General features: G+C 42.3%; 1 protein-coding gene across 1 annotated transcript in view; it reads right to left on the minus strand.

Annotated features, from left to right (window-relative positions):
* Positions 1 to 6,842, minus strand: part of LOC120063783 (calcium/calmodulin-dependent 3',5'-cyclic nucleotide phosphodiesterase 1A-like) — a 52,594-nt gene extending 45,752 nt beyond the window's left edge. The window contains exon 1 of the mRNA XM_039014081.1: positions 6,703 to 6,842. Coding sequence (XP_038870009.1) covers positions 6,703 to 6,755 — 53 coding nt within the window. The 5' untranslated portion in view covers positions 6,756 to 6,842. The remainder of the gene's footprint in view (positions 1 to 6,702) is intronic.
* Positions 6,843 to 26,081: the final 19,239 nt, after the last annotated feature.

Raw genomic sequence — 26,081 nt, forward strand, 5'->3', positions numbered from 1 at the left:
TGTCAGACTCAGTGCAGATTAATTCTGAACAACATAAGAACAATTCCTACCCCTGAGAAACAAGTGCTTTGAAACATCTTTAAAACAGCAGATTATGAAGTGAAGTAGCTTCTAAATATTGATATGCCTGGGCTGACTGGGAGAGCAGAGCATATAGAGCAACAAGATCTCGGTCTCAATGAAATATTCAACGTTTGTCAGAGGGGGGGGGGGGGGGGGGATAAACGTACAGTGGCATCAGAAAGTATTCAAACTCCTTGACTTATTGCAAATTTTGTTGTGTTACAGCCTGAATTCAAAATGGATTAAATATCTTTTTTGTCTCACCCATCTACACACAATACCCCATAATTACAAAGTGAAAAAATGTTTTTAGAAACGTTTGCAAATGTATTGAAATATAAATACAGAAATATCACATTTACATAAGTATTCAGACCCTTTACTCAGTACTTTGCTGAAGCACCTTTGGCATCGATTACAGCCTCAAGTCTTCTTGGGTATTATGCTACAAGTTTGGCACACTTGTATTTGGGGAGTTTCTCCCATTCTTCTCTGCAGATCCTCTCAAGTTATGTCAGGTTGGATGGGGAGCATCACTGCACAACTATTTTCAGCTCTCTCCAGAGATGTTTGATCGGGTTCACGTCCGGGCTCTGGCTGGGCCACTCAAAGACATTCAGAGACTTGTCCCAAAGCCAGTCCTGCGTTGTCTTGGCTGTGTGCTTAGGGACGTTGTCCTGTTGGAAGGTGAACCTTCGCCCCAGTCTGAGGTCCTGAGCGCTCTGGAGTAGGTTTTCATCAAGAATCTCTCTGTACTTTGCTCTGTTCATCTTTCCCTCCATCCTGACTAGTCTCCCAGTCCCTGCAGCAGAAAAACATCCCCACAGCATGATGCTGCCACCACCATGCTTCACAGTAGGGATGGTGCCAGGTTTCCTCCAGACGTGACGCTTTGCAATCAGGCCAAATAGTTCAATCTTGGTTTCATCAGACCAGGGAATCTTGTTTCTCATGGTTTGAGTCTTTTAGGTGTCTTTTGGCAAACTTCAGACAGACTGTAATTTACTGAAGTTGGCTTCTGTCTGGCCATTCTACCATAAAGGCCTGATCGGTGGAGTGCTGCAGAGATGGTTGTCCTTTTGGAAGGTTCTCCCATTTCCACAGAGAAGCTGTGTCAAAGTGACCATCGGGTTCTTGGTCACTTCCCTGACAAAGGCCCTTCTCCCCCGATTGCTCAGTTTGGCCGGGGGGCAACCCCTAGGCAGAGGTGGTTCCAAACTTCTTCCATTTAAGAATGATGGAGGCCACTGTGTTCGTGGGGACTTTCAATGTTGCAGAAATGTTTTGCTACCCTTCCCCAGATCTGTGCCTTGACACAATCCTGTCTCGTCACAATTCCTGTCTCGACACAATTCCTTCGAACTGCACATGGGGACAAAGATCATACTTTTTGGAGAAATGTCCTCTGGTCTGATGAAACAAAAATAGAACTGTTTGGCCATAATGACCATCGTTGTGTTTGGAGGAAAAAGAGGGAGGCTTACAAGCCGAAGAACACCATCCCAACCGTGAAGCACGGGGATGGCAGCATCATGTTGTAGGGGTGCTTTGCTGCAGGAGGGACTGGTGCACTACACAAAATAGATGGCATCATGAGGTACAAAAATTATGTAGATATATTGAAGCAACATCTCAAGCCATCAGTCAGGAAGTTAAAGCTTGGTCGCAAATTGGTCTTCCAAAAGGACAATGACCCCATGCGTACTTCCAAAGTTGTGGCAAAATGGCTTAAAGACAATAAAGTCAAGGTATGGAGTGGCCATCACAAAGCCCTGACCTCAATCCTATAGAAAATGTGTGGGCAGACCTGAAAAAGCGTGTGTGAGCAAGGTGGCCTACAAACCTGACTCAGTTACACCAGCTCTGTCAGGAGGAATGGGCCAAAATTCACCCAACTTATTGTGGGAAGCTTGTGGAAGGCTACCCGAAATGTTTGACCCAAGTTAAACAATTTAAAGGCAATGCTACCAAATACTAATTGAGTTTCTCTAAAACAGGCTATCGTCTACATGTGCAGCACCACGTCAGAACAGTAGGCAAAATTAAGAGTGATAAAGGGACCAAATTATTAGGGGGAGGCACATGGGCTACGAACAGCTTACTTCACAACATACACTTAGTATTACTTTCTGAGCTACAGTATACATATCTCCCTGGCAATTTACATAATTCATGCAGCAGCATACAATACATTTTTGGCCTCACCTTGTTGTGCTGTGCTCACTTTTTGTCATCAAAGTCTGGCATTCTCTGGATTTATGGTGCTTTCAAGTCAACTGGGAACTCAGAAAAAAACAAGGTCGAATCATGATGACATTGGATATTCAGGTCGGAGCTCTAGAAAGAGGCCCAAGTCCCCGACTTGATACTCCGAGTTGGATGACCATTCAAAATGTATTTTCGCAGTCGAGCTTGTTTTTTTCAGAGTTCCCAGTTGTCTTGAACTCACTGAAGTCAGATTTCCCCGTTCTGAGTTTCCAGTCGTTTTGAGCGCGTCAGAAGTCATGCTGGATTGACAGAATGGCCAATGTAGATGTTTATCCTTTTAAGCTTGGAAAAGAGACCCTCAAACCTAGACTTGGGACCACATACCCACTCCACTGAATAGAAGGCTAGTGATTGTTTTGCAATGCCTGCAGTTAGCCACTGGTTCCTTCCAAACCACTCATTGTTGAATTTGCGATTTCCAAATTGTTGTGTGATGTTTATGTCCAATGACCGATGAGCACCACTACATTTTCTTTATAATTTATCTTCACTATTTATCTTCATATGACAAGGATTAAAAAGCATTTGTCAGTAGATTGTCGACTTGATTCATGATGATGACTGCTAGCTTGCTAGCTAAGATTTCGAAAGTATTATGTTGACCTGATCAGTCCATTCAAAGCTACTGTAGATATAACATGACTTAATTTTGAGCCTTCTTGCATGAGCACTACTAATGTAACTCTATGGCAAACACTTAACAGACACATACTATCCCCTCAGCCCTCAAATTAAGTGGACACTTCTGATGACGTATCATGGACTAGGGTGTGTCTTTTATGAGTTTGAAACGCAGCCCTTGGCAGCACCCAAGGGCCTTGAATTTGAGCTCTACCCTTAGATTTGGCGGTGACGTAGTGTTCCCATGAGTGACAGAACACTGAGCCAATCACGGCGCAACTAGAGAACATTACCCAATCACGGTGCAACTAGAGAACATTACCAACCACTACGCTCTGTATTTTACGCTGGCTGACCCACCACCACAGAAAGCACTGAGCTAGGCTGAAACACCTGCATTTTGGAGCTGCGTTACTCAAGAAAGCAAAAAAGAGACCAAGTTTGTACAGGGCTTTATGAACTCAAAGATGTTTTAGTTTTTTTTTACAGTGTTTGCAAACTGATATGTGACACGTTGTTAATTGTTTATTTTTTTGCTAAAAAGGTGGGGCTCAAAACAGGTGGCCCCACCTTCCCTGAATGAGGGGTTGCCATTGTACCTTACAGATAATTGTATGTGTGGAGTACAGAGATGAGGTAGTCATTAAAAATTCATGTTAAACACTATTATTACACACAGAGTGAGTCCATGCAACTTATTATGTGACTTGTTGAGCATTTTTTTACTCCTGAACATATTTAGGCTTGCCATAACAAAGGGGTTGAATACTTGGTGACTAAAAGCTTTTCATTTTTATAAATTTGTAAACATTTCAAAAAACATAATTCCACTTTGACAATATGGGGTATTGTGTGTAGGCCAGTGACACACCATTTCAATATTATCAATGTTAAATTCAGGCTGTAACACAACAAAATGTGGAAAAAGTCAAGGGGTGTGAATAGGCAGTGGTGTAGTGATATTTTTTTAGGTGAGGAAGCGTGAAATCAAAATGTAAATAACCACGTTTCCATCCATGCGGATGAATTACCTGACACATGAAAACAGTCATGACCGGGCTGATTGCAGGTACAATTTTATACACTGAACAAAAATATGAACGCAACATGTAAAGTGTTGCTCCCATGTTTCATGAACTGAAATAAAAGATCCCAGAAACTTTCCATATGCACAAAAAGCTTATTTCTCTCAAATGTTGTGCATGTTTGTTAATGAGCATTTCTCCTTCGCCAAGATAATCCATACAACAGACAGTTGTGGCATATCAAGAAGCTGATTAAACAGCATGATCATTACACAGGTGCACCTTGTGCTGGGGACAATAAAAGGCCACTCTAAAATGTGCAGTTTGGTCACACAAAACAGTTCCACAGATGTCTCAAGTTTTGAGGGAGCGTGCAAATTGAATGCTGACTGCAGGAATGTCCACCAGAGCTGTTGCCAGAGAATTGAATGTTCCTTTCTCTACCATAAGCCACCTCCAATGTCGTTATAGAACATTTGGCAGTACGTCCAACCGGCCTCACAACCGCAGACCACATGTAACCACACCAGCCCAGGACCTCCACATCCAGCTTCTTCAGCTGCGGAATCATCTGAGACCTGCCACCCGGACAGCTGATGAAACTGTGGGTTTGCACAACCGAAGAATTTCAAACAGAACAAATTTAAACGAGTATCTAGCACTGGGATTGAACCTGCTATCCTTTCAGCCGAGGTGCGCGGTTTAAGCCCTTCCTCTATCCCCATCCACTACACCATAGCAAGCTGCGAGCCTACGAGATGATAATATGTGCTCAGGTTGCCCATAGTGGATGGTATTGAAGGCATTTCCCGACATTCTGGGGACCTGGACAAACGTTGAATATCTGGTGTGATGTTGCAGCAGGGACCTGTTGCACAGCTGCATCTCTTTACCAGCCCTCCCTCCTTCCTGTTTTACATGGTAAATAGCCATTAGTAACCTGCCTGTAACAACGGTCCCTGCCAATGAACCATGCCACAATGCTCTGCTTCTAATGACCGTATAACCACAACAGAAAACAGACAGGAGTAGTTAGTTTACTCTATTTCCTACTCCTTTGAAACACACGCACACACAAAGCCTTCTCTCACTCACTCACACAGCCTAGACACGCACAGATATTGGAGGGTGTGCGATAACAGCGAAAGAGAGCTCTGGGAATTATCAAGCCATGATATAGGACTCTAATTACTGCAACATACCCAGCTAGCACATTTGGTTCCTTGGAAGTTGTGGGAATGTTCCCATTGGTTCTGTAAACAACGCCATATGTTTCCTGACTGGGCCTTCTGAGAACAGAAGTGAACATTTCACCTGTTCTGGGAACATACATTTTTAGGTTAAAGGGAGTTTGAGAATGTTTTACTATGGTTCCCTGAAAGTTTTGCTGGGACGTTTTATTAACGTTCTAGGAACGGAAATTATAGGTTATTTGAAGGAAATTAAAGAACGTTCTGAGAACATGTTACAATAAGACGTTTAATAACACTGCTAGCTTAGTTTGAGTTAACTGTTTTGAACTCCAAGCAGAGATGGAAATTAATTTGCTTAGGCATTAATCATACAAACATAAATTTTCTATTGTGGCATGGCATCAGTGAAATTCAAACCTATGATCTTCTGTTGTCTATCCATGGAATTAGCCCACTGTGCCACCAGGATAGAGCTAACATGTCGTGTTTTCTTTAACTCAAACAAAGCTGTTCATTTTAGTCTATTCAAACAGACCCCATTTCTAAGGAAACTAGCACTCATTAAGATCAGGTGTGGTCATTTGGTGGGCGCGGCCAACACACCAGAACATACTTAACAAGATAGAGGATAGCATTTTGGTGACGCTGAGAAAGGAATGTACACTGAGTATACATTAAGAACACCTTCTCTTTCCATGACATTGACTGACCAGGTGAATCCAGGTGAAAGCTATGATCCTTTATTGATGTCACTGGTTAAATCTACTTCAATCAGTGTAGATGAAGGGGAGGAGACAGGTTAAAGAAGTATGTGTGTCATTCAGAGGGTGAATGGGAAAGACAAAATCTTTAAGTGTCTTTGAACGGGGTATGGTAGTAGGTGCCAGGCGCATTGGTTTGTGTCAAGAACCGAAACACTGCTGGGTTTTTCATGCTCAACAGTTTCCCATGTGTATCAAGAATGGTCCACCACCCAAAGGGCATCCAGCCAACTTGACACAACTGTGGGAAGCATTGGAGTCAACATGGGCCAGCATCCCTGTGGAATGCTTTCGACACCTTGGAGAGTCCATGCCCCAATTAATTGAGGCTGTTCTGAGGGCAAAAGGGGGGTGCAACTCAATATTAGGAAGATGTTCCTAATGTTTGATATACTGAGTGTATATGTTTTTAACTCTTAGAAGGCACATCGACAGATTTTCACACAGTCGGTGTGCGGATTTAAACCAGCGACCTTTTGGTTACTGACCCAATGATTTTAACTGCTAGGCTACCTTCCGCCCACGCAGGACAGAGAGAGCAAGCTAGTAGTTTAATATTGTCCTTCACACTCCACAGGAGCAGGGAAGAGAGGCAGCAGGGAAGAGAGGCAACAGGCAGGTAGGTAGAAAGACCTAGTAGTAGTATTTTCCATTTGGGTAATTGCTCTGTCAAAGGGACGCAGCAGTAGCAAGAGGGGCAGCAGCCAGGTAGGTAGAAAGACTTTGCTAGTTGTAATTTCGTCGGGTGGACGGTTGCTCTTTCTGTCTTACCTGAAGACGGGTCTGTGGAGAAGCTTCCTCTTGATCGTAACATACTCTTCCATTTAAAGTGTGAGTCCAGACTGGGTTGGGGATAGGAGCAGGGAGCTCTTTGTGAGGCTGGGCTGTCTCCAGCTGCTCCTCTCCTCACGTTGCACTGTGCTGCTCTGAGACTGAGACGACTAGTCCTGCCTGGTCCCTGCTAGGCCCCCTAGTCCCTGGTCCTGCCCCTCTCGCTGCTCTCCCTCTCTCTGCTCTCTCTCTCCCTCTCTCTGCCCTCTATCTCTGACAGCTCAGTAAGAAAGGTCATAGAGGCCACATCACAGTGTTGCTTTTCTACTCTAAGACTGAGAGAGCCAGGGGAGCAGAGGAGCCTGGAATGACGTGGAAACATACACGCACACACAGGAACACAAACACGCGCATAGACTCACACATTGTCTTTATCTCTGCGGGCCACTCACCCTCTGGACTCAAACCTGTGTCTGTGTGTGCGAGTGTGTGTGACCTACAGAACAGTTCCCCTGAAAGGAGAGATTTGAACCCCGCAGCATCCCCAATATCACTCAACTTCGTCACACACAGAAAGTTTTGGAGACTGCTGCCTCAACTTCAAGCTGTCCCGCAAATGTTCGGGATGGAGGCTGGTCAGAAGGGCTGGCTGAACGTCAAAACATGGTCATTAAATCACAATCTGGCTTTTATTCTGCCGGAATTATGTGTGGATGGTGCAATGCAATGCAAAGCAAAGCGCCTCACTTCTGGTAAGGGGTGTGTGTGTGTGTGTGTTTGTGTATGTGTGTGTGTGTCCGTGTGTGCGAGTGTGTGTGTGCGTAGGGGGAGGAGGACCACAGAGAGGCGGGCGGCCTGGCCCTGAGATGGTTTAATCAACAGAAAATTGGGTTGTTTAACTTATGTGAAGCTGAGGCACGCTCTCTCCCCAGCCTAACTGGAGGAAACTTATGATAAACATCACCAACATCGGGAATGCGTTCCAAATGGCACCCTATTCCCTACATAGAGCCCTATGGTCCCTGGTCAAAAACTAGTGCATTATATAGGAAATGGGGTGCTATTTGGGACTCTACAGGTTAATTAGCAAAGCAGCAGAGGGCCATTCTTTCTGGAGCTGGAAACAAACACTAAAACTCTATCGTTCTGATGGAAGACATTCCACACACACACGCACGCACGCACGCACGCACGCACGCACGCACGCACGCACGCACGCACGCACGCACGCACGCACGCACGCACACACACACACACACACACACACACACACACACACACACACACACACACACACACACACACACACACACAGAAATGTGGGTTTTGGGGGAAAAGCAAGAACAGTCCAGGAAGTCCTGCTTGACAAATGCACTGTTGTGCACATCATGAGACATTTTGCAAGTTCTAACTTGTCCATGTGACACAGCAAATATTGATTGAGTGTGCTATTTGGACTGTATTCAAAATGAGTTTGCCAAACAATTTAGGACATTCAGGAGAATCAACACCACTATAGCACGGCTGTAATCAACACATATTTTGTTACCAACTCATCAATCAGTAAATCAACTCTATTTTCCATTCATAAAAATTTGTTCTAATGAGTGGATGCGCTTTGAAAAAAAAATCTCAATGGAGACTTTGGTGTAGGCCTAAGTTTTAGCTAAAGTTTCAACCCCTGTTGCGTGTCCTGATGGACTCCATAACTTGATTAATCAGAAAATAGCATAACTTGGGAAAATGATCAATCAACAACATATCATCAACGTATAACAACAAGCAATATCTAATCAAGCACTTCCAAGCCATTTTCCTGTCAGCTTACAGGAAACACTTAATGAAAGCAGGAGGAAAAGAAAAGCTGTTTAAAAGAATGACTCACAGCTGTAATCGCTGCGAAAGGTGATTCTAACATTTACAGAGCATTCAGAAAGTATTCAGACCCCTTCACTTTTTCCACATTTTGTTACGTTACAGCCTTATTCTAAAATTGATTAAATACAATGTTTTCCTCATCAATCTACACACAATAGACCATAATGACAAAGTGAAAACATAAATACTTATTTACATAAGTATTCAGACCTGTTCCTATGAGACTCGAAATTGAGCTCAGGTGCATTCTGTTTCCATTGATCATCCTCGAGATGTTTCTACAACTTGATTGCAGTCCACCTGTGGCAAATTCAATTGATTGGACATGATTTGGAAAAGCACACCTGTCTATATAAGGTCCCACAGTTGACAGTGCATATCAGAGCAAAAACCAAGATATGAGGTCAAAGGATTTGTCCGTAGAACTCTGAGACAGGATTGTGTCGAGGCACAGATCTGGGGAATGGTACCAAAACATTTCTGCAGCATTGAAGGTCCCTAAGAACACAGTGGCCTCCATCGTTCTTAAATGGAAGAAGTTTGGAACCACCAAGACTCTTCCTAGAGCTGGCTGCCTGGCCAAACTGAGCAATCAGGGGAGAAGGGCCTTGGTCAGGGAGGTGACCAAGAACCCGATGGTCGCTCTGACAGAGCTCTAGAGTTCCTCTGTGGAGATGGGAGAACCTTCCAGAAGGACAACCATCTCTGCAGCACTCCACCAATCAGGCCTTTATGGTAGAGTGGCCAGACAGAAGCCACTCCTCAATAAAAGGCACACGACAGCCCGCTTGGAGTTTGCCTGAAGGCACATAAAGACTCTCAAACCATGAGAAACAATATTCTCTGGTCTGATGAATCCAAGATGAATCCAAAAAATCCAAGAACGCCAAGCGGCACGTCTGGAGGAAAACTGGTACCATCCCTATGGTGAAGCATGGTGATGGCAGCATCATGCTGTGGGGACGTTCTTCAGCAGCAGGGACTGTGAGACTAGTCAGGATGGAGGGAAAGATGAAGGACCTCAGACTGAGGTGAAGGTTCACCTTCCAACAAGACAATGACCCTAAGCACACAGCCAAGACAACGCAGGAGTGGCTTCGGGACAAGTCTCTGAATGTCCTTGAGTGGCCCAGCCAGAGCCCAGACTTGAACCCGATTGAACATCTCTGGAGAGAGCTGAAAATAGCTGTGCAGCAATGCTCCCCATCCAACCTGACAGAGCTTGAGAGGATCTGCAGAGAAGAATGGAAGAAACTCCCCAAATACAGGTGTGCCAAGCTTGTAGCGTCCTACTCAAGAAGACTCGAGGCTGTAACCGCTGCCAAAGGTGCTTCAACAAAGTCCTGACTAAAGGGCCTGAATACTTATGTAAATGTAATAATAATAGTTATGTATATGTAAACCTGTTTTTGCTTTTCCATTATGGGGTATTATGTGTAGATTGATGAGGATACAAAAAAAATACATTTTAGAATAAGGCTGTAACGTAACAATGTGGAAAAAGTCAAGTAGTCTGAATACTTTCCGAATGCACTGTAGATACTGTACTACCCTACTGTTCCATGGCTGAGGGGCACTGACTGGCTGACTGACAAGCCTGTATGAAATGACATATAGGCTAGGCCTAATATTCGCTACAACTGACACAATATCACAGGCTATATCAGGCTGTAACAGAGAAAATATTCCAGGCTATCCTATATCCAGGCTATACCTAACCTGACACGATATCACATGGGAAAACTTGACAAGAAGTAACAAGAATATTGGAACTAAGAATTAAACCTTGCATGGCCTAGCTAGCTCAGCCAGGTGACAACCCTACGACTACTAGCTAGCTATTCGATATGTTAACAGTCTGTCATCAGCGACTATTGTTCAGTAGGTCTTTCAGCACAACTGTCTGTTGTCTAGCAGGGAAGGAACTAAAAAGCTAATTTAAAAGCTTAATTCAGAGTGGAACATATGTACTGGCAGTGGCATCACAATGACTTACGCAACTCTTATAAACTAGAAAGCTGAAACATGGAAGTGCTCTCTCCTCTCCTCCCACCAACCAGCCAGCTTTGCGACTCCCTTTACAAGGGTACTGCTGACTGCTGTGGTATTGAACTGACTTCACAAAAACCTTGCAGTTTCGACTAAGTTTGTCTCAGTCACACAGGTGGTGGGGGTGTATTGATAAAGTGCGTGGTAGGTTGGGGGGTGGGTGTATAGTTGTCATGGTGTGGTTTTGGCTCAAGGTTCTGGACAGTATGGTACTGCATTTAAACTCTGTTTTCACTGTTGTCTCAAGGGAGAGCTAGTGTCTCTGTGTGTGCATGTGTTTATTTAATTAGGCACGTCAGTTAAGAACAGATTCTTATTTACAATGACCGCTTAAGAACAGTGGGTTAACTGCCTTGTTCAGGGGCAGAACGACAGATTTTTACTTTGTCAGCTCAGGGATTTGATCTAGCAACTTTTTGGTTACTGGCCCAACGCTCTAACCACTAGGCTACCTGCTGCCCCAATGTGTAAAGGGTCACCTGTTGTTTCCAGTTCCACACAAATTCTCAGTGTAGTGAAAGTCAGGCTGAATTTCAGAATTCAGAATTTCCGCCTGACTGACGTGCCCAAAGTACACTGCCTGTTACTCAGGCCCAGAAGCCAGGATATGCATATAATTGGTATCATTGTATAGAAAACACTTTGAAATTTGTAGAAATGTTAAAATAATGTATGAGACTTTAACACAATTGATATGGTAGGAGATAATCAGAAGAAAAACCAACCAGAATGTTTATTTTTTTGAAATCCCATGCTCTTTCAATGGAAAGGTATGGGTCCTATGTAATTCCAGCTCCCAGATTGCAGTTCCTATGGCTTCCAGTAGATGTCAACAGTCTTTGTTCAAGGTTTCAGGCTTGTTTCTTCCAAAATGAGGAAGAATTTTGAGTTTTGTCACCGGGCGTCACAATTGGAAATCAGTCTGTGGGCGCGAGAGGAAGAGGAGCTAATTTTAGCTAATTTTACTTTTGTATTGAACATACTTCTTTCCGTATGAAATATTATAGTTTATTTACATTTTAGGGTACCTAAGGATTAAGTAGAAACGTAGTTTGACTTGGATTGAGTGAAATCGATGGCGCCAACTAAACAGACTTTTTGGGATATAAAGAAGGATTTTATCTAACAAAACGACCATTCATGTTGTAGATGGGACCCTTGGGATTGCAAACAGAGGAAGATTTTCTAAAAGTAAGTGATTATTTAATCGCTATTTGTGATTTTATGAAGCCTGTGCTGCGTGAAAAATATGTTGATGTGGGGCGCCGTCCTCAAACAATCGCAAAGACACCACTACTAAAGGACACCAATAAGAAAAAGAGAGTTGTTGGGCCAAAAACATGAACAATGGACATTAGACCGGTGGAAATCTGTCCTTTGGTCTGATGAGTCCAAATTTGAGACTTTTGTTTCCAACCACCGTGCCTTTGTGAGACGCAGAGTAGGTGAATGGATGATCTCCGCATGTGTGGTTCCCACCGTGAAGCATGGAGGTGTGATGGTGTGGGGGTGCTTTGCTGGTGACACTGTCAGTGATTTACTTAGAATTCAAGGCACACTTAACCAGCATGGCTATCACAGTATTCTGCAGCGATACGCCATCCCATCTGGTTTGCGCTTAGTGGGACTATCATTTGTTTTTCAACAGGAAAATGACCCAACACACCTCCGGGCTGTGTAAGGGCTATTTGACCAAGAAGGAGAGTGATGGAATGATGCATCAGATGACCTGGCCTCCACAATCACCTGACCTCAACCCAATTGAAATGGTTTGGTATGAGTTGGACTGCAGAGTGAAGGAAAAGCAGCGAACAAGTGCTCAGCATATGTGGGAACTCCTTCAAGACTGTTGGAAAAGCGATCCAGGTGAAGCTGGTTGAAAGAATGCCAAGAGTGTGAAAAGCTGTCATCAAGGCAAAGGGTGGCTACTTTGAGGAATATTCTGGGTGTGCGACAGCTAATGTTTTTGAATTTACTTTGAGGAATCTAACGTCTAAAATATATTTTGATTTGTTTAACACTTTTTTGGTTACTACATGATTCCATATGTGTTATTTCACAATGTACAAAATAGTAAAATAAAAAAATAAAAACTTGAATGAGTAGGTGTGTCCAAACTTTTGACTGGTACTGTAAATCGGCTTGAAAATCTATGCCAAGACTTGAAAATGGCTGTCTGACAATGATATTTATTTTCCGGACTATTTTTTTTTCTTTTTTTTTTCTTTCTTTTTGGATTATGTGTGTATTGTTTTGTTAGGTATTACTGCCCTGTTGGAGCTAGAAACACAAGCATTTCGCTGCACCTACGATTACATCTGCAAATCTGTGTATGTGACCAATAAACATTGATTTAATTATGATTTGATTTTAAAGAGATGGGTATTTTTGGATAGAGGTTTGTTAAGGTGTTCACATGCTTCCCAGCCGAACCAGTTCGGTAGAGTTCGTGCATATATTATGAAGACATTTTGTCAGATTTATCTTAGATTCATTCTGACTATTTTGAGGAAGTGTATTTTTTTATTTAACTTGGCAAGTCAGTTAAGAACAAATTCTTATTGACAATGACGGCCAAACCCGGACGATGCTGGCCCAATTGTACATTTACATATGGGACTCCCAATCACAGCCAGATGTGATACAGCCTGGATTCAAACCAGGGTCTGTAGTGACACCTTTTGCACTGAGATGCAGTGCCTTAGACCACTGCGCCACTCGGGAGCCCTGGCTATGGCATCTCAAAATGGACAAACAGTACTATTGTGCTTTTTGATTGTTTTTCAAGCGAAGATCTTTAAGGGAGTATGCGAGCACAGTTGTTCGGTTCGCCTAGCCAACTTCGGCTAGCCACCAGCTGAACTGAAGAATGCTGACGCCTTTACTGGTGATGAATCCCTAGCTCTACTGAATGTATGGCCATGAAGGTGCCCCAAGTGTCACGGTCGTTTGTTGAGACGGACCAAGGCGCAGCAAATGTTGAGTTCCACATAATTTATTAATAGTGAAACTTAGCAAAAACAACAAAACAAGAAACAAACAATGAACCGTGACTACAGAGGTGCTACATACACTAACTCAAAATACAAAAATTCTATATCCCACAAACACAGGTGGGAACAAACACTACTTAAATATGATCCCCAATTAGAGACAACGATTACCAGCTGCCTCTAATTGGGAATCATACAAATCACCAACATAGAAAATTAATCCTAGAACCCCACATAGAAATAATAAACTAGAACACCCCCCAGTCACGCCCTGACCTACTCCACCATAGAAAATAAAGGCTCTCTATGGTCAGGACGTGACACCAAGACTTCTGTCTTTCTGGCTGTTAGTTTTCACCTATCTCTCTGGCTCTCTCTGATCCCGTCTGTCTCTTGCACTCTTTCTTTCTAAATCCCCCATCCCCATTTCTCTCTCCCTTCCCTCCTCCCTTTCTTCTCTCATCCCTACATAGAGTTAGCTGTGCCATGTGTGTAAGTTATGTGCCAGACAGTGGTGGGTTAAGGCTGAGGGTGAGCGTCCTGCCCTACATAACTTGGCCTACTTCTGCACTGCACTGCACTCAGCTCAGAGGCTGTGTGTGTGTGTGCGTGTGTGCGTGTGCGTGTGTGTGTGAGAAAGTTGCTTTGGATAAAAGCAAAAATATATTATTATTGCTGATTTTAGCAACCCAGAACCATGTAGAATCTCAGTGACTGGTCAGTGTTGGGTCTGAGCCCAGTATTGGTGTTGGCTGTGGTGCATGGAATACAGGGCTATATTTGGATGCCATATAATTGCTTTACCATGTTTTTTTCCATACTTTTTTTCATAAGCGCAAAACAAGTTTCAACTTTCTTGATATTGTTTGAAAACCTAGAGATGACCCTTTCCAGCAAATGGAGAGAGGTAGGAAAGCCATTTACTATGATCTGATGTTGTGAGTGAGAAAGAGAGAGAGAGAGAGAAAGAGAGAGAGAGAGAGAAAGCGAGAGAAAGAAAGAGAAAGAGAGAGAAAAAATCAATCTGATGCTGATTCAGATCTGCAAAAAATGACAACAAATTGGCTGTATGTGAAATGCATGAATCATGACAGAATAATGCAAAAATAACATGGAGATTAGTCTAGTTAAATAATCCAAAGGAGACTCTGATGCCAGATGGCCAGAGCCATGATGTACTGCACAGTATGTTACTAAAAAAGGAAAAATACTTGGAGGCCAACCATACTGTAGGCAAGCCTTAAACTAGACCAAATAACTGACATATGAATGAGGACTCACCCAGAACCAAATCTTATGTGTATGCTGGCCAGCTACGTTTCATCTGTTACAAGACACTGAGGACTCTGAGGCACAATCATGTGCTAGTGCATTAACTAGGCCTACTCCTAACTATGTATCTAGTGTAGCTGAATTATTCCTAACTATGTGTCTAGTGTAGCTGAATTATTACTAACTATGTGTCTAGTATAGCTGATTAATTACTAACTATGTGTCTAGTATAGCTGAATTATTACTAACTATGTGTCTAGTATAGCTGCATTATTACTAACTATGTGTCTAGTATAGCTGAATTATTACTAACTATGTATCTAGTATAGCTGAATTATTACTAACTATGTATCTAGTGTAGCTGCATTATTACTAACTATGTGTCTAGTATAGCTGAATTATTCCTAACTATGTGTCTAGTATAGCTGAATTATTCCTAACTATGTGTCTCGTGTAGCTGAATTATTCCTAACTATGTATCTAGTGTAGCTGAATTATTACTAACTATGTGTCTAGTATAGCTGAATTATTCCTAACTATGTGTCTAGTATAGCTGAATTATTCCTAACTATGTGTCTAGTATAGCTGAATTATTCCTAACTATGTGTCTAGTATAGCTGAATTATTACTAACTATGTGTCTAGTATAGATGAATTATTACTAACTATGTATCTAGTGTAGCTGAATTATTACTAACTATGTGTCTAGTATAGCTGAATTATTCCTAACTATGTGTCTAGTATAGCTGAATTATTCCTAACTATGTGTCTAGTGTAGCTGAATTATTCCTAACTATGTATCTAGTGTAGCTGAATTATTACTAACTATGTGTCTAGTATAGCTGAATTATTACTAACTATGTATCTAGTATAGCTGAATTATTACTAACTATGTGTCTAGTGTAGCTGAATTATTACTAACTATGTGTCTAGTGTAGCTGAATTATTACTAACTATGTGTCTAGTATAGCTGAATTATTACTAACTATGTGTCTAGTGTAGCTGAATTATTCCTAACTATGTGTCTAGTATAGCTGGATTATTCCTAACTATGTGTCTAGTGTAGCTGAATTATTACTAACTATGTATCTAGTGTAGCTGAATTATTACTAACTATGTATCTAGTATAGCTGAATTATTACTAACTATGTATCTAGTATAGCTGAATTATTACTAACTATGTGTCTAGTATAGCTGAATTATTCGTAACTATGTGTCTAGTGTAGCTGAATTATTACTAACTATGTGTCTAGTATAGCTGAATTATTACTAACTATGTATCTAGTGTAGCTGAATTATTACTAACTATGTGTCTAGTATAGCTGAATTATTACTAACTATGTGTCTAGTGTAGCTGAATTATTACTAACTATGTATCTAGTGTAGCTGAATTATTACTAACTATGTGTCTAGTATAGCTGAATTATTACTAACTATGTGTCTAGTGTAGCTGAATTATTACTAACTATGTGTCTAGTGTAGCTGAATTATTACTAACTATGTGTCTAGTGTAGCTGAATTATTACTAACTATGTGTCTAGTATAGCTGAATTATTACTAACTATGTGTCTAGTGTAGCTGAATTATTACTAACTATGTGTCTAGTGTAGCTGAATTATTACTAACTATGTGTCTAGTATAGCTGAATTATTACTAACTATGTGTCTAGTGTAGCTGAATTATTACTAACTATGTGTCTAGTATAGCTGAATTATTACTAACTATGTGTCTAGTGTAGCTGAATTATTACTAACTATGTGTCTAGTGTAGCTGAATTATTCCTAACTATGTGTCTAGTATAGCTGGATTATTCCTAACTATGTGTCTAGTGTAGCTGAATTATTACTAACTATGTATCTAGTGTAGCTGAATTATTACTAACTATGTATCTAGTATAGCTGAATTATTACTAACTATGTATCTAGTATAGCTGAATTATTACTAACTATGTGTCTAGTATAGCTGAATTATTCGTAACTATGTGTCTAGTGTAGCTGAATTATTACTAACTATGTGTCTAGTATAGCTGAATTATTACTAACTATGTATCTAGTGTAGCTGAATTATTACTAACTATGTGTCTAGTATAGCTGAATTATTACTAACTATGTGTCTAGTGTAGCTGAATTATTACTAACTATGTATCTAGTGTAGCTGAATTATTACTAACTATGTGTCTAGTATAGCTGAATTATTACTAACTATGTGTCTAGTGTAGCTGAATTATTACTAACTATGTGTCTAGTGTAGCTGAATTATTACTAACTATGTGTCTAGTGTAGCTGAATTATTACTAACTATGTGTCTAGTATAGCTGAATTATTACTAACTATGTGTCTAGTGTAGCTGAATTATTACTAACTATGTGTCTAGTGTAGCTGAATTATTACTAACTATGTGTCTAGTATAGCTGAATTATTACTAACTATGTGTCTAGTGTAGCTGAATTATTACTAACTATGTGTCTAGTATAGCTGAATTATTACTAACTATGTGTCTAGTGTAGCTGAATTATTACTAACTATGTGTCTAGTGTAGCTGAATTATTACTAACTATGTGTCTAGTGTAGCTGAATTATTACTAACTATGTGTCTAGTGTAGCTGAATTATTACTAACTATGTGTCTAGTATAGCTGAATTATTACTAACTATGTGTCTAGTATAGCTGAATTATTACTAACTATGTGTCTAGTATAGCTGAATTATTACTAACTATGTGTCTAGTATAGCTGAATTATTACTAACTATGTGTCTAGTGTAGCTGAATTATTACTAACTATGTGTCTAGTATAGCTGAATTATTACTAACTATGTGTCTAGTATAGCTGAATTATTACTAACTATGTGTCTAGTATAGCTGAATTATTACTAACTATGTGTCTAGTATAGCTGAATTATTACTAACTATGTGTCTAGTATAGCTGAATTATTACTAACTATGTGTCTAGTGTAGCTGAATTATTACTAACTATGTGTCTAGTGTAGCTGAATTATTACTAACTATGTGTCTAGTATAGCTGAATTATTACTAACTATGTGTCTAGTGTAGCTGAATTATTACTAACTATGTGTCTAGTATAGCTGAATTATTACTAACTATGTGTCTAGTGTAGCTGAATTATTACTAACTATGTGTCTAGTGTAGCTGAATTATTACTAACTATGTGTCTAGTGTAGCTGAATTATTACTAACTATGTGTCTAGTGTAGCTGAATTATTACTAACTATGTGTCTAGTATAGCTGAATTATTACTAACTATGTGTCTAGTGTAGCTGAATTATTACTAACTATGTGTCTAGTATAGCTGAATTATTACTAACTATGTGTCTAGTGTAGCTGAATTATTACTAACTATGTGTCTAGTGTAGCTGAATTATTACTAACTATGTATCTAGTGTAGCTGAATTATTACTAACTATGTATCTAGTGTAGCTGAATTATCACTAACTATGTATCTAGTGTAGCTGAATTATTACTAACTATGTGTCTAGTATAGCTGAATTATTACTAACTATGTGTCTAGTGTAGCTGAATTATTACTAACTATGTATCTAGTGTAGCTGAATTATTACTAACTATGTATCTAGTATAGCTGAATTATTACTAACTATGTATCTAGTGTAGCTGAATTATTACTAACTATGTATCTAGTATAGCTGAATTATTACTAACTATGTGTCTAGTGTAGCTGAATTATTACTAACTATGTGTCTAGTATAGCTGAATTATTACTAACTATGTGTCTAGTGTAGCTGAATTATTACTAACTATGTGTCTAGTGTAGCTGAATTATTACTAACTATGTGTCTAGTATAGCTGAATTATTACTAACTATGTGTCTAGTGTAGCTGAATTATTACTAACTATGTGTCTAGTGTAGCTGAATTATTACTAACTATGTGTCTAGTGTAGCTGAATTATTACTAACTATGTGTCTAGTGTAGCTGAATTATTACTAACTATGTGTCTAGTATAGCTGAATTATTACTAACTATGTGTCTAGTGTAGCTGAATTATTACTAACTATGTGTCTAGTATAGCTGAATTATTACTAACTATGTGTCTAGTGTAGCTGAATTATTACTAACTATGTGTCTAGTGTAGCTGAATTATTACTAACTATGTATCTAGTGTAGCTGAATTATTACTAACTATGTATCTAGTGTAGCTGAATTATCACTAACTATGTATCTAGTGTAGCTGAATTATTACTAACTATGTGTCTAGTATAGCTGAATTATTACTAACTATGTGTCTAGTGTAGCTGAATTATTACTAACTATGTATCTAGTGTAGCTGAATTATTACTAACTATGTATCTAGTATAGCTGAATTATTACTAACTATGTATCTAGTGTAGCTGAATTATTACTAACTATGTATCTAGTATAGCTGAATTATTACTAACTATGTGTCTAGTGTAGCTGAATTATTACTAACTATGTGTCTAGTATAGCTGAATTATTACTAACTATGTGTCTAGTGTAGCTGAATTATTACTAACTATGTGTCTAGTGTAGCTGAATTATTACTAACTATGTGTCTAGTGTAGCTGAATTATTACTAACTATGTGTCTAGTGTAGCTGAATTATTACTAACTATGTGTCTAGTGTAGCTGAATTATTACTAACTATGTGTCTAGTATAGCTGAATTATTACTAACTATGTGTCTAGTGTAGCTGAATTATTACTAACTATGTGTCTAATATAGCTGAATTATTACTAACTATGTGTCTAGTATAGCTGAATTATTACTAACTATGTGTCTAGTATAGCTGAATTATTACTAACTATGTGTCTAGTATAGCTGAATTATTACTAACTATGTATCTAGTGTAGCTGAATTATTCCTAACTATGTGTCACGATCGTTATAAGACGAATGAGTGGACCAAGGCGCAGCGTGAAAGAAAGACATCTTCTTTTAATGAAGAAAAACAAACACTTACTAAACGAACAAAATAAACAAACGATCGTGAAGCTAAAACGAACTAAGTGCACACATGCAACATAGACATAGACAATTACCCACAAACACCTAAAGCCCATGGCTGCCTTAAATATGGCTCCCAATCAGAGACAACAATAAACAGCTGTCTCTGATTGAGAACCAAACCAGGCAACCATAGACTTTCCTAAACACCTACACTGAACACAACCCCATACATTCTACAAAACCCCCTAAACAATACACACACCCTAAACTAGACAAAACACACAAACATCCCCCATGTCACACCCTGACCTAACTAAACTAATAAAGAAAATCAATATAACAAAGGCCAGGGTGTGACAGTACCCCCCCCCCCCCCCCCCAAAGGTGCGGACTCCGGCCGCAAAACCTGACACAGAAGGGGAGGGTCCGGGTGGGCCTTCCTATGGCGGCGGCTCGGGTGCGGGACGTGGACCCCCCTCCACCATAGTCACTACCCGCTTTGGTGGCGCCTCTGGAACTGCGAGTCCCGGACTGAATACCATCCCAGAGGGCGCCACTGGACGGAGGGGCAGCTCCGGACTGAGGGGCAGCTCCGGACTGAGGGGCAGCTCCGGACTGAGGGTCAGCTCCGGACTGAGGGGCAGCTCCGGACTGAGGGGCAGCTCATGACTGGCAGATGGCTCTGGCGGATCCTGGCTGACTGACGGCTCTGGCGGATCCTGGCTGGCTGGCTGGCTCTGGCGGATCCTGGCTGGCTGGCTGGCTCTGGCGGATCCTGGCTGGCTGGCTGGCTCTGGCGGATCCTGGCTGGCTGGCTCTGGCGGATCCTGGCTGGCTGGCTCTGGCGGATCCTGGCTGGCGGACGGCTCTGGCGGATCCTGGCTGGCGGACGGCTCTGGCGGATCCTGGCTGGCGGACGGCTCTGGCGGATCCTGGCTGGCTGGCGGCTCTGGCAGATGCTGGCTGGCTGGCGGCTCTGGCAGATGCTGGCTGGCGGCTCTGGCAGATGCTGGCTGGCTGGCGGCTCTGGCAGATGCTGGCTGGCTGGCGGCTCTGGCAGATCCTGGCTGGCTGGCGGCTCTGGCAGATCCTGGCTGGCTGGCGGCTCTGGCTGGTCATGGCTGGCTGACGGCTCTGGCTGGTCATGGCTGGCTGACGGCTCTGGCTGGTCATGGCTGGCTGACGGCTCTGGCTGGTCATGGCTGGCTGACGGCTCTGGCTGGTCATGGCTGGCTGACGGCTCTGGCTGGTCATGGCTGGCGGACGGCTCTGGCTGATCCTGTCTGGCGGACAGCTCTGGCTGATCCTGTCTGGCGGACGGCTCTGGCTGATCCTGTCTGGCGGACGGCTCTGGCTGATCCTGTCTGACGGACGGCTCTGGCTGATCCTGTCTGACGGACGGCTCTGGCTGATCCTGTCTGACGGACGGCTCTGGCTGATCCGGTCTGGCGGACGGCTCTAGCGGCTCGGGACAGACGGGCAGCTCTGACGGCTCGGGACAGACGGGCAGCTCTGACGGCTCGGGACAGACGGGCAGCTCTGACGGCTCGGGACAGACGGGCAGCTCTGACGGCTCTGGACAGACGGGCAGCTCTGACGGCTCTGGGCAGACGGACAGTGCAGGCGGCACTGGGCAGACGGCAGACTCTGGCCGGCTGAGGCGCACAGTAGGCCTGGTGGTGGGAACCGGAACTAGAGGTACCGGGCTGAGGACACGCACCTCAAGGCTAGTGCGGGGAGCAGCAACAGGACGCACAGGACTCTGGAGACGCACAGGAGGCTTGGTGCGTGGTGCCGGAACTGGTGGTACCGGGCTGGAGACACGCACCATAGGGCGAGTGTGTGGAGGAGGAACAGGGCTCTGGAGACACACTGGAAGCCTGGTGTGTGGTGTTGGCACTGGTGGTACTGGGCTGGGGCGGGGAGGTGGCGCCGGATATACCGGACCATGCAGGCGTACTGGCTCCCTTGAGCACTGAGCCTGCCCAACCTTACCTGGTTGTATGCTCCCCGTCGCCCGACCAATGCGGGGAGGTGGAATAACCCGCACTGGGCTGTGTAGGCGAACCGGGGACACCATGCGTAAGGCTGGTGCCATGTATGCCGGCCCGAGGAGACGCACTGGAGACCAGACGCGTTGAGCCGGCTTCATGGCACCTGGCTCAATACTCAATCTAGCCCTGCCAGTGCGGGGAGGTGGAATAACCCGCACCGGGCTATGCACACGTACAGGAGACACCATGCGCTCTACCGCATAACACGGTGTCTGCCCGTACTCTCGCACTCCATGGTAAGCATAGGGAGTTGGCGCAGGTCTCCTACCTGACTTCGCCACACTCCCTTGTAGCCCCCCCCCCCCCCCCCCCAAGAAATTTTTGGGTTTTACTCACGGGCTTCCAGCCTTGTGTCACGTTCCTGACCTGTTTTCTGTTAGTTTTGTATGTGTTAGTTGGTCAGGACGTGAGTTTGGGTGGGCAGTCTATGTTTTCTGTTTCTATGTTGGTTTAAAGGGTGACCTAATATGGCTCTCAATTAGAGGCAGGTGTTTTTCATTTCCTCTGATTGAGAGTCATATTAAGGTAGGTGTTTTCACACTGTTTGTTTGTGGGTGGTTGTTTCCTGTGTCAGTGTGTGTTGCACCATACGGGACTGTCTAGGTTTGTTTGTACGTTCGTTCTTTTATGTAGTCAGTTTTCCTGTTCATGCGTTCTTCGTGTTTATGTAAGTTCGCCGTCCAGGTCTGTCTACTCCGTTTGTTGTTTTGTTAGTTTATAGTGAAGTTCGTGTTTTCGTCTTTTCTTTAAATAAATTATGTCAACTCAAGACGCTGCATTTTGGTTTAATCCCTGCTCCTCCTCTTCGGATGAAGAGGAGGAGGAACGCCGTGACAGAACCACCCACCTATCCAGAACCAAGCAGCGCAAGTTCGAGCAGCGGCCAAGAGATCAGGACTCATGGACTTGGGAGGAAGTATTAGAGGGAAAAGGACACTGGGCGCACATTGGGGAATATCGCCGCGCTCGTGAGGAGATGGAGGCAGCGCGAACTCAGGAGCGGTGGTATGAGGAGGCAGCAAAGAGACGTGGCTGGAAACCGGAGAATGAAGCTCAAAACCGGATTTTTGAAGGTACGTGGCTAGCACGGAAGCCCGTGAAGAAACCCCAAAAATTTCTTGGGGGGGGGCTAAGAGGTAGTGGGCCAAGGGCAGGTAGGAGACCTGCGCCCACTTCCCAGGCTAACCGTGGAGAGCGGGAGTACGGGCAGACGCCGTGTCATGAGCGTCCAGAGCCGTCAGCCAGCCATGAGCGTCCAGAGCCGTCAGCTAGCCATGAGCGTCCAGAGCCGTCAGCCAACCATGAGCTGTCCCTCAGTCCAGAGCTGCCATGTATCCAGAACTGCCCCTCAGTCCAGAGCTGTCTCTCTGTCCGGAGCTGCCTTTCAGTCCGGAGTTGCCCCTCTATCCTGAGCTACCTCTCTATCCTGAGCTACCTCTCTATCCTGAGCTACCTCTCTATCCTGAACTACCTATCTGTCCTGAGCTACCTTGTCCCGGAGCTGTCCCTTATTTTGATGTTACCCGGTATATTAGGTGGGTGGAGTAAGAGGGTGGTCATTCTGAGGGAGAGACGTAAGCTGGGATTGACTATGGTGGGGTGGGGACCTCGCCCAGAGCCTGAGCCACCACCGTGGTCAGATGCCCACCCTGACCCTCCCCTAGACTTTGTGCTGGTGCGCCCGGAGTTCGCACCTTAAGGGGGGGGGTTATGTCACGTTCCTGACCTGTTTTCTGTTAGTTTTGTATGTGTTAGTTGGTCAGGACGTGAGTTTGGGTGGGCAGTCTATGTTTTCTGTTTCTATGTTGGTTTAAAGGGTGACCTAATATGGCTCTCAATTAGAGGCAGGTGTTTTTCATTTCCTCTGATTGAGAGTCATATTAAGGTAGGTGTTTTCACACTGTTTGTTTGTGGGTGGTTGTTTCCTGTGTCAGTGTGTGTTGCACCATACGGGACTGTCTAGGTTTGTTTGTACGTTCGTTCTTTTATGTAGTCAGTTTTCCTGTTCATGCGTTCTTCGTGTTTATGTAAGTTCGTCGTCCAGGTCTGTCTACTCCGTTTGTTGTTTTGTTAGTTTATAGTGAAGTTCGTGTTTTCGTCTTTTCTTTAAATAAATTATGTCAACTCAAGACGCTGCATTTTGGTTTAATCCCTGCTCCTCCTCTTCGGATGAAGAGGAGGAGGAACGCCGTGACACCTTGCTTCCGTGCTGCCTCCTCATATCGCCTCCTCTCGGCTTTAGCTGCCTCCAGCTCTTCATGAGGGAGGCGATATTCTCCCGGTTGTGCCCAAGGTCCCTTTCCATCCAGTATCTCCTCCCAAGTCCAAGAATCCTGTATGCGCTGCTCCTGTTGCTGCTTATCACGCTGCTTGGTCCTGGGCAGGTGGGTAATTCTGTCACGATCGTTGTAAGACGAATGAGTGGACCAAGGCGCAGCGTGAAAGAAAGACATCTTCTTTTAATGAAGAAAAACAAACACTTACTAAACGAACAAAATAAACAAACGATCGTGAAGCTAAAACGAACTAAGTGCACACATGCAACATAGACATAGACAATTACCCACAAACACCTAAAGCCCATGGCTGCCTTAAATATGGCTCCCAATCAGAGACAACAATAAACAGCTGTCTCTGATTGAGAACCAAACCAGGCAACCATAGACTTTCCTAAACACCTACACTGAACACAACCCCATACATTCTACAAAACCCCCTAAACAATACACACACCCTAAACTAGACAAAACACACAAACATCCCCCATGTCACACCCTGACCTAACTAAACTAATAAAGAAAATCAATATAACAAAGGCCAGGGTGTGACACTATGTGTCTAGTGTAGCTGAATTATTACTAACTATGTGTCTAGTGTAGCTGAATTATTCCTAACTATGTGTCTAGTATAGCTGAATTATTACTAACTATGTGTCTAGTATAGCTGAATTATTACTAACTATGTATCTAGTGTAGCTGAATTATTACTAACTATGTATCTAGTGTAGCTGCATTATTACTAACTATGTGTCTAGTATAGCTGAATTATTACTAACTATGTGTCTAGTATAGCCGAATTATTACTAACTATGTGTCTAGTATAGCTGAATTATTACTAACTATGTGTCTAGTATAGCTGAATTATTACTAACTATGTGTCTAGTATAGCTGAATTATTACTAACTATGTGTCTAGTATAGCTGAATTATTACTAACTATGTGTCTAGTATAGCTGAATTATTACTAACTATGTATCTAGTATAGCTGAATTATTACTAACTATGTGTCTAGTATAGCTGAATTATTACTAACTATGTGTCTAGTATAGCTGCATTATTACTAACTATGTATCTAGTATAGCTGAATTATTACTAACTATGTGTCTAGTGTAGCTGAATTATTACTAACTATGTGTCTAGTATAGCTGAATTATTACTAACCATGTGTCTAGTATAGCTGAATTATTACTAACTATGTGTCTAGTATAGATGAATTATTCCTAACTATGTGTCTAGTATAGCTGAATTATTCCTAACTATGTGTCTAGTGTAGCTGAATTATTACTAACTATGTATCTAGTGTAGCTGAATTATTACTAACTATGTGTCTAGTATAGCTGAATTATTACTAACTATGTGTCTAGTATAGCTGAATTATTACTAACTATGTATCTAGTATAGCTGAATTATTACTAACTATGTGTCTAGTATAGCTGAATTATTACTAACTATGTGTCTAGTATAGCTGCATTATTACTAACTATGTATCTAGTATAGCTGAATTATTACTAACTATGTGTCTAGTATAGCTGAATTATTACTAACTATGTGTCTAGTATAGATGAATTATTCCTAACTATGTGTCTAGTATAGCTGAATTATTCCTAACTATGTGTCTAGTGTAGCTGAATTATTACTAACTATGTATCTAGTGTAGCTGAATTATTACTAACTATGTGTCTAGTATAGCTGCATTATTACTAACTATGTATCTAGTATAGCTGAATTATTACTAACTATGTGTCTAGTGTAGCTGAATTATTACTAACTATGTGTCTAGTATAGCTGAATTATTACTAACCATGTGTCTAGTATAGCTGAATTATTACTAACTATGTGTCTAGTATAGATGAATTATTCCTAACTATGTGTCTAGTATAGCTGAATTATTCCTAACTATGTGTCTAGTGTAGCTGAA

This window comes from Salvelinus namaycush, chromosome 19 (assembly GCF_016432855.1).
Source record: "Salvelinus namaycush isolate Seneca chromosome 19, SaNama_1.0, whole genome shotgun sequence".
NCBI lineage: Eukaryota > Metazoa > Chordata > Actinopteri > Salmoniformes > Salmonidae > Salvelinus > Salvelinus namaycush.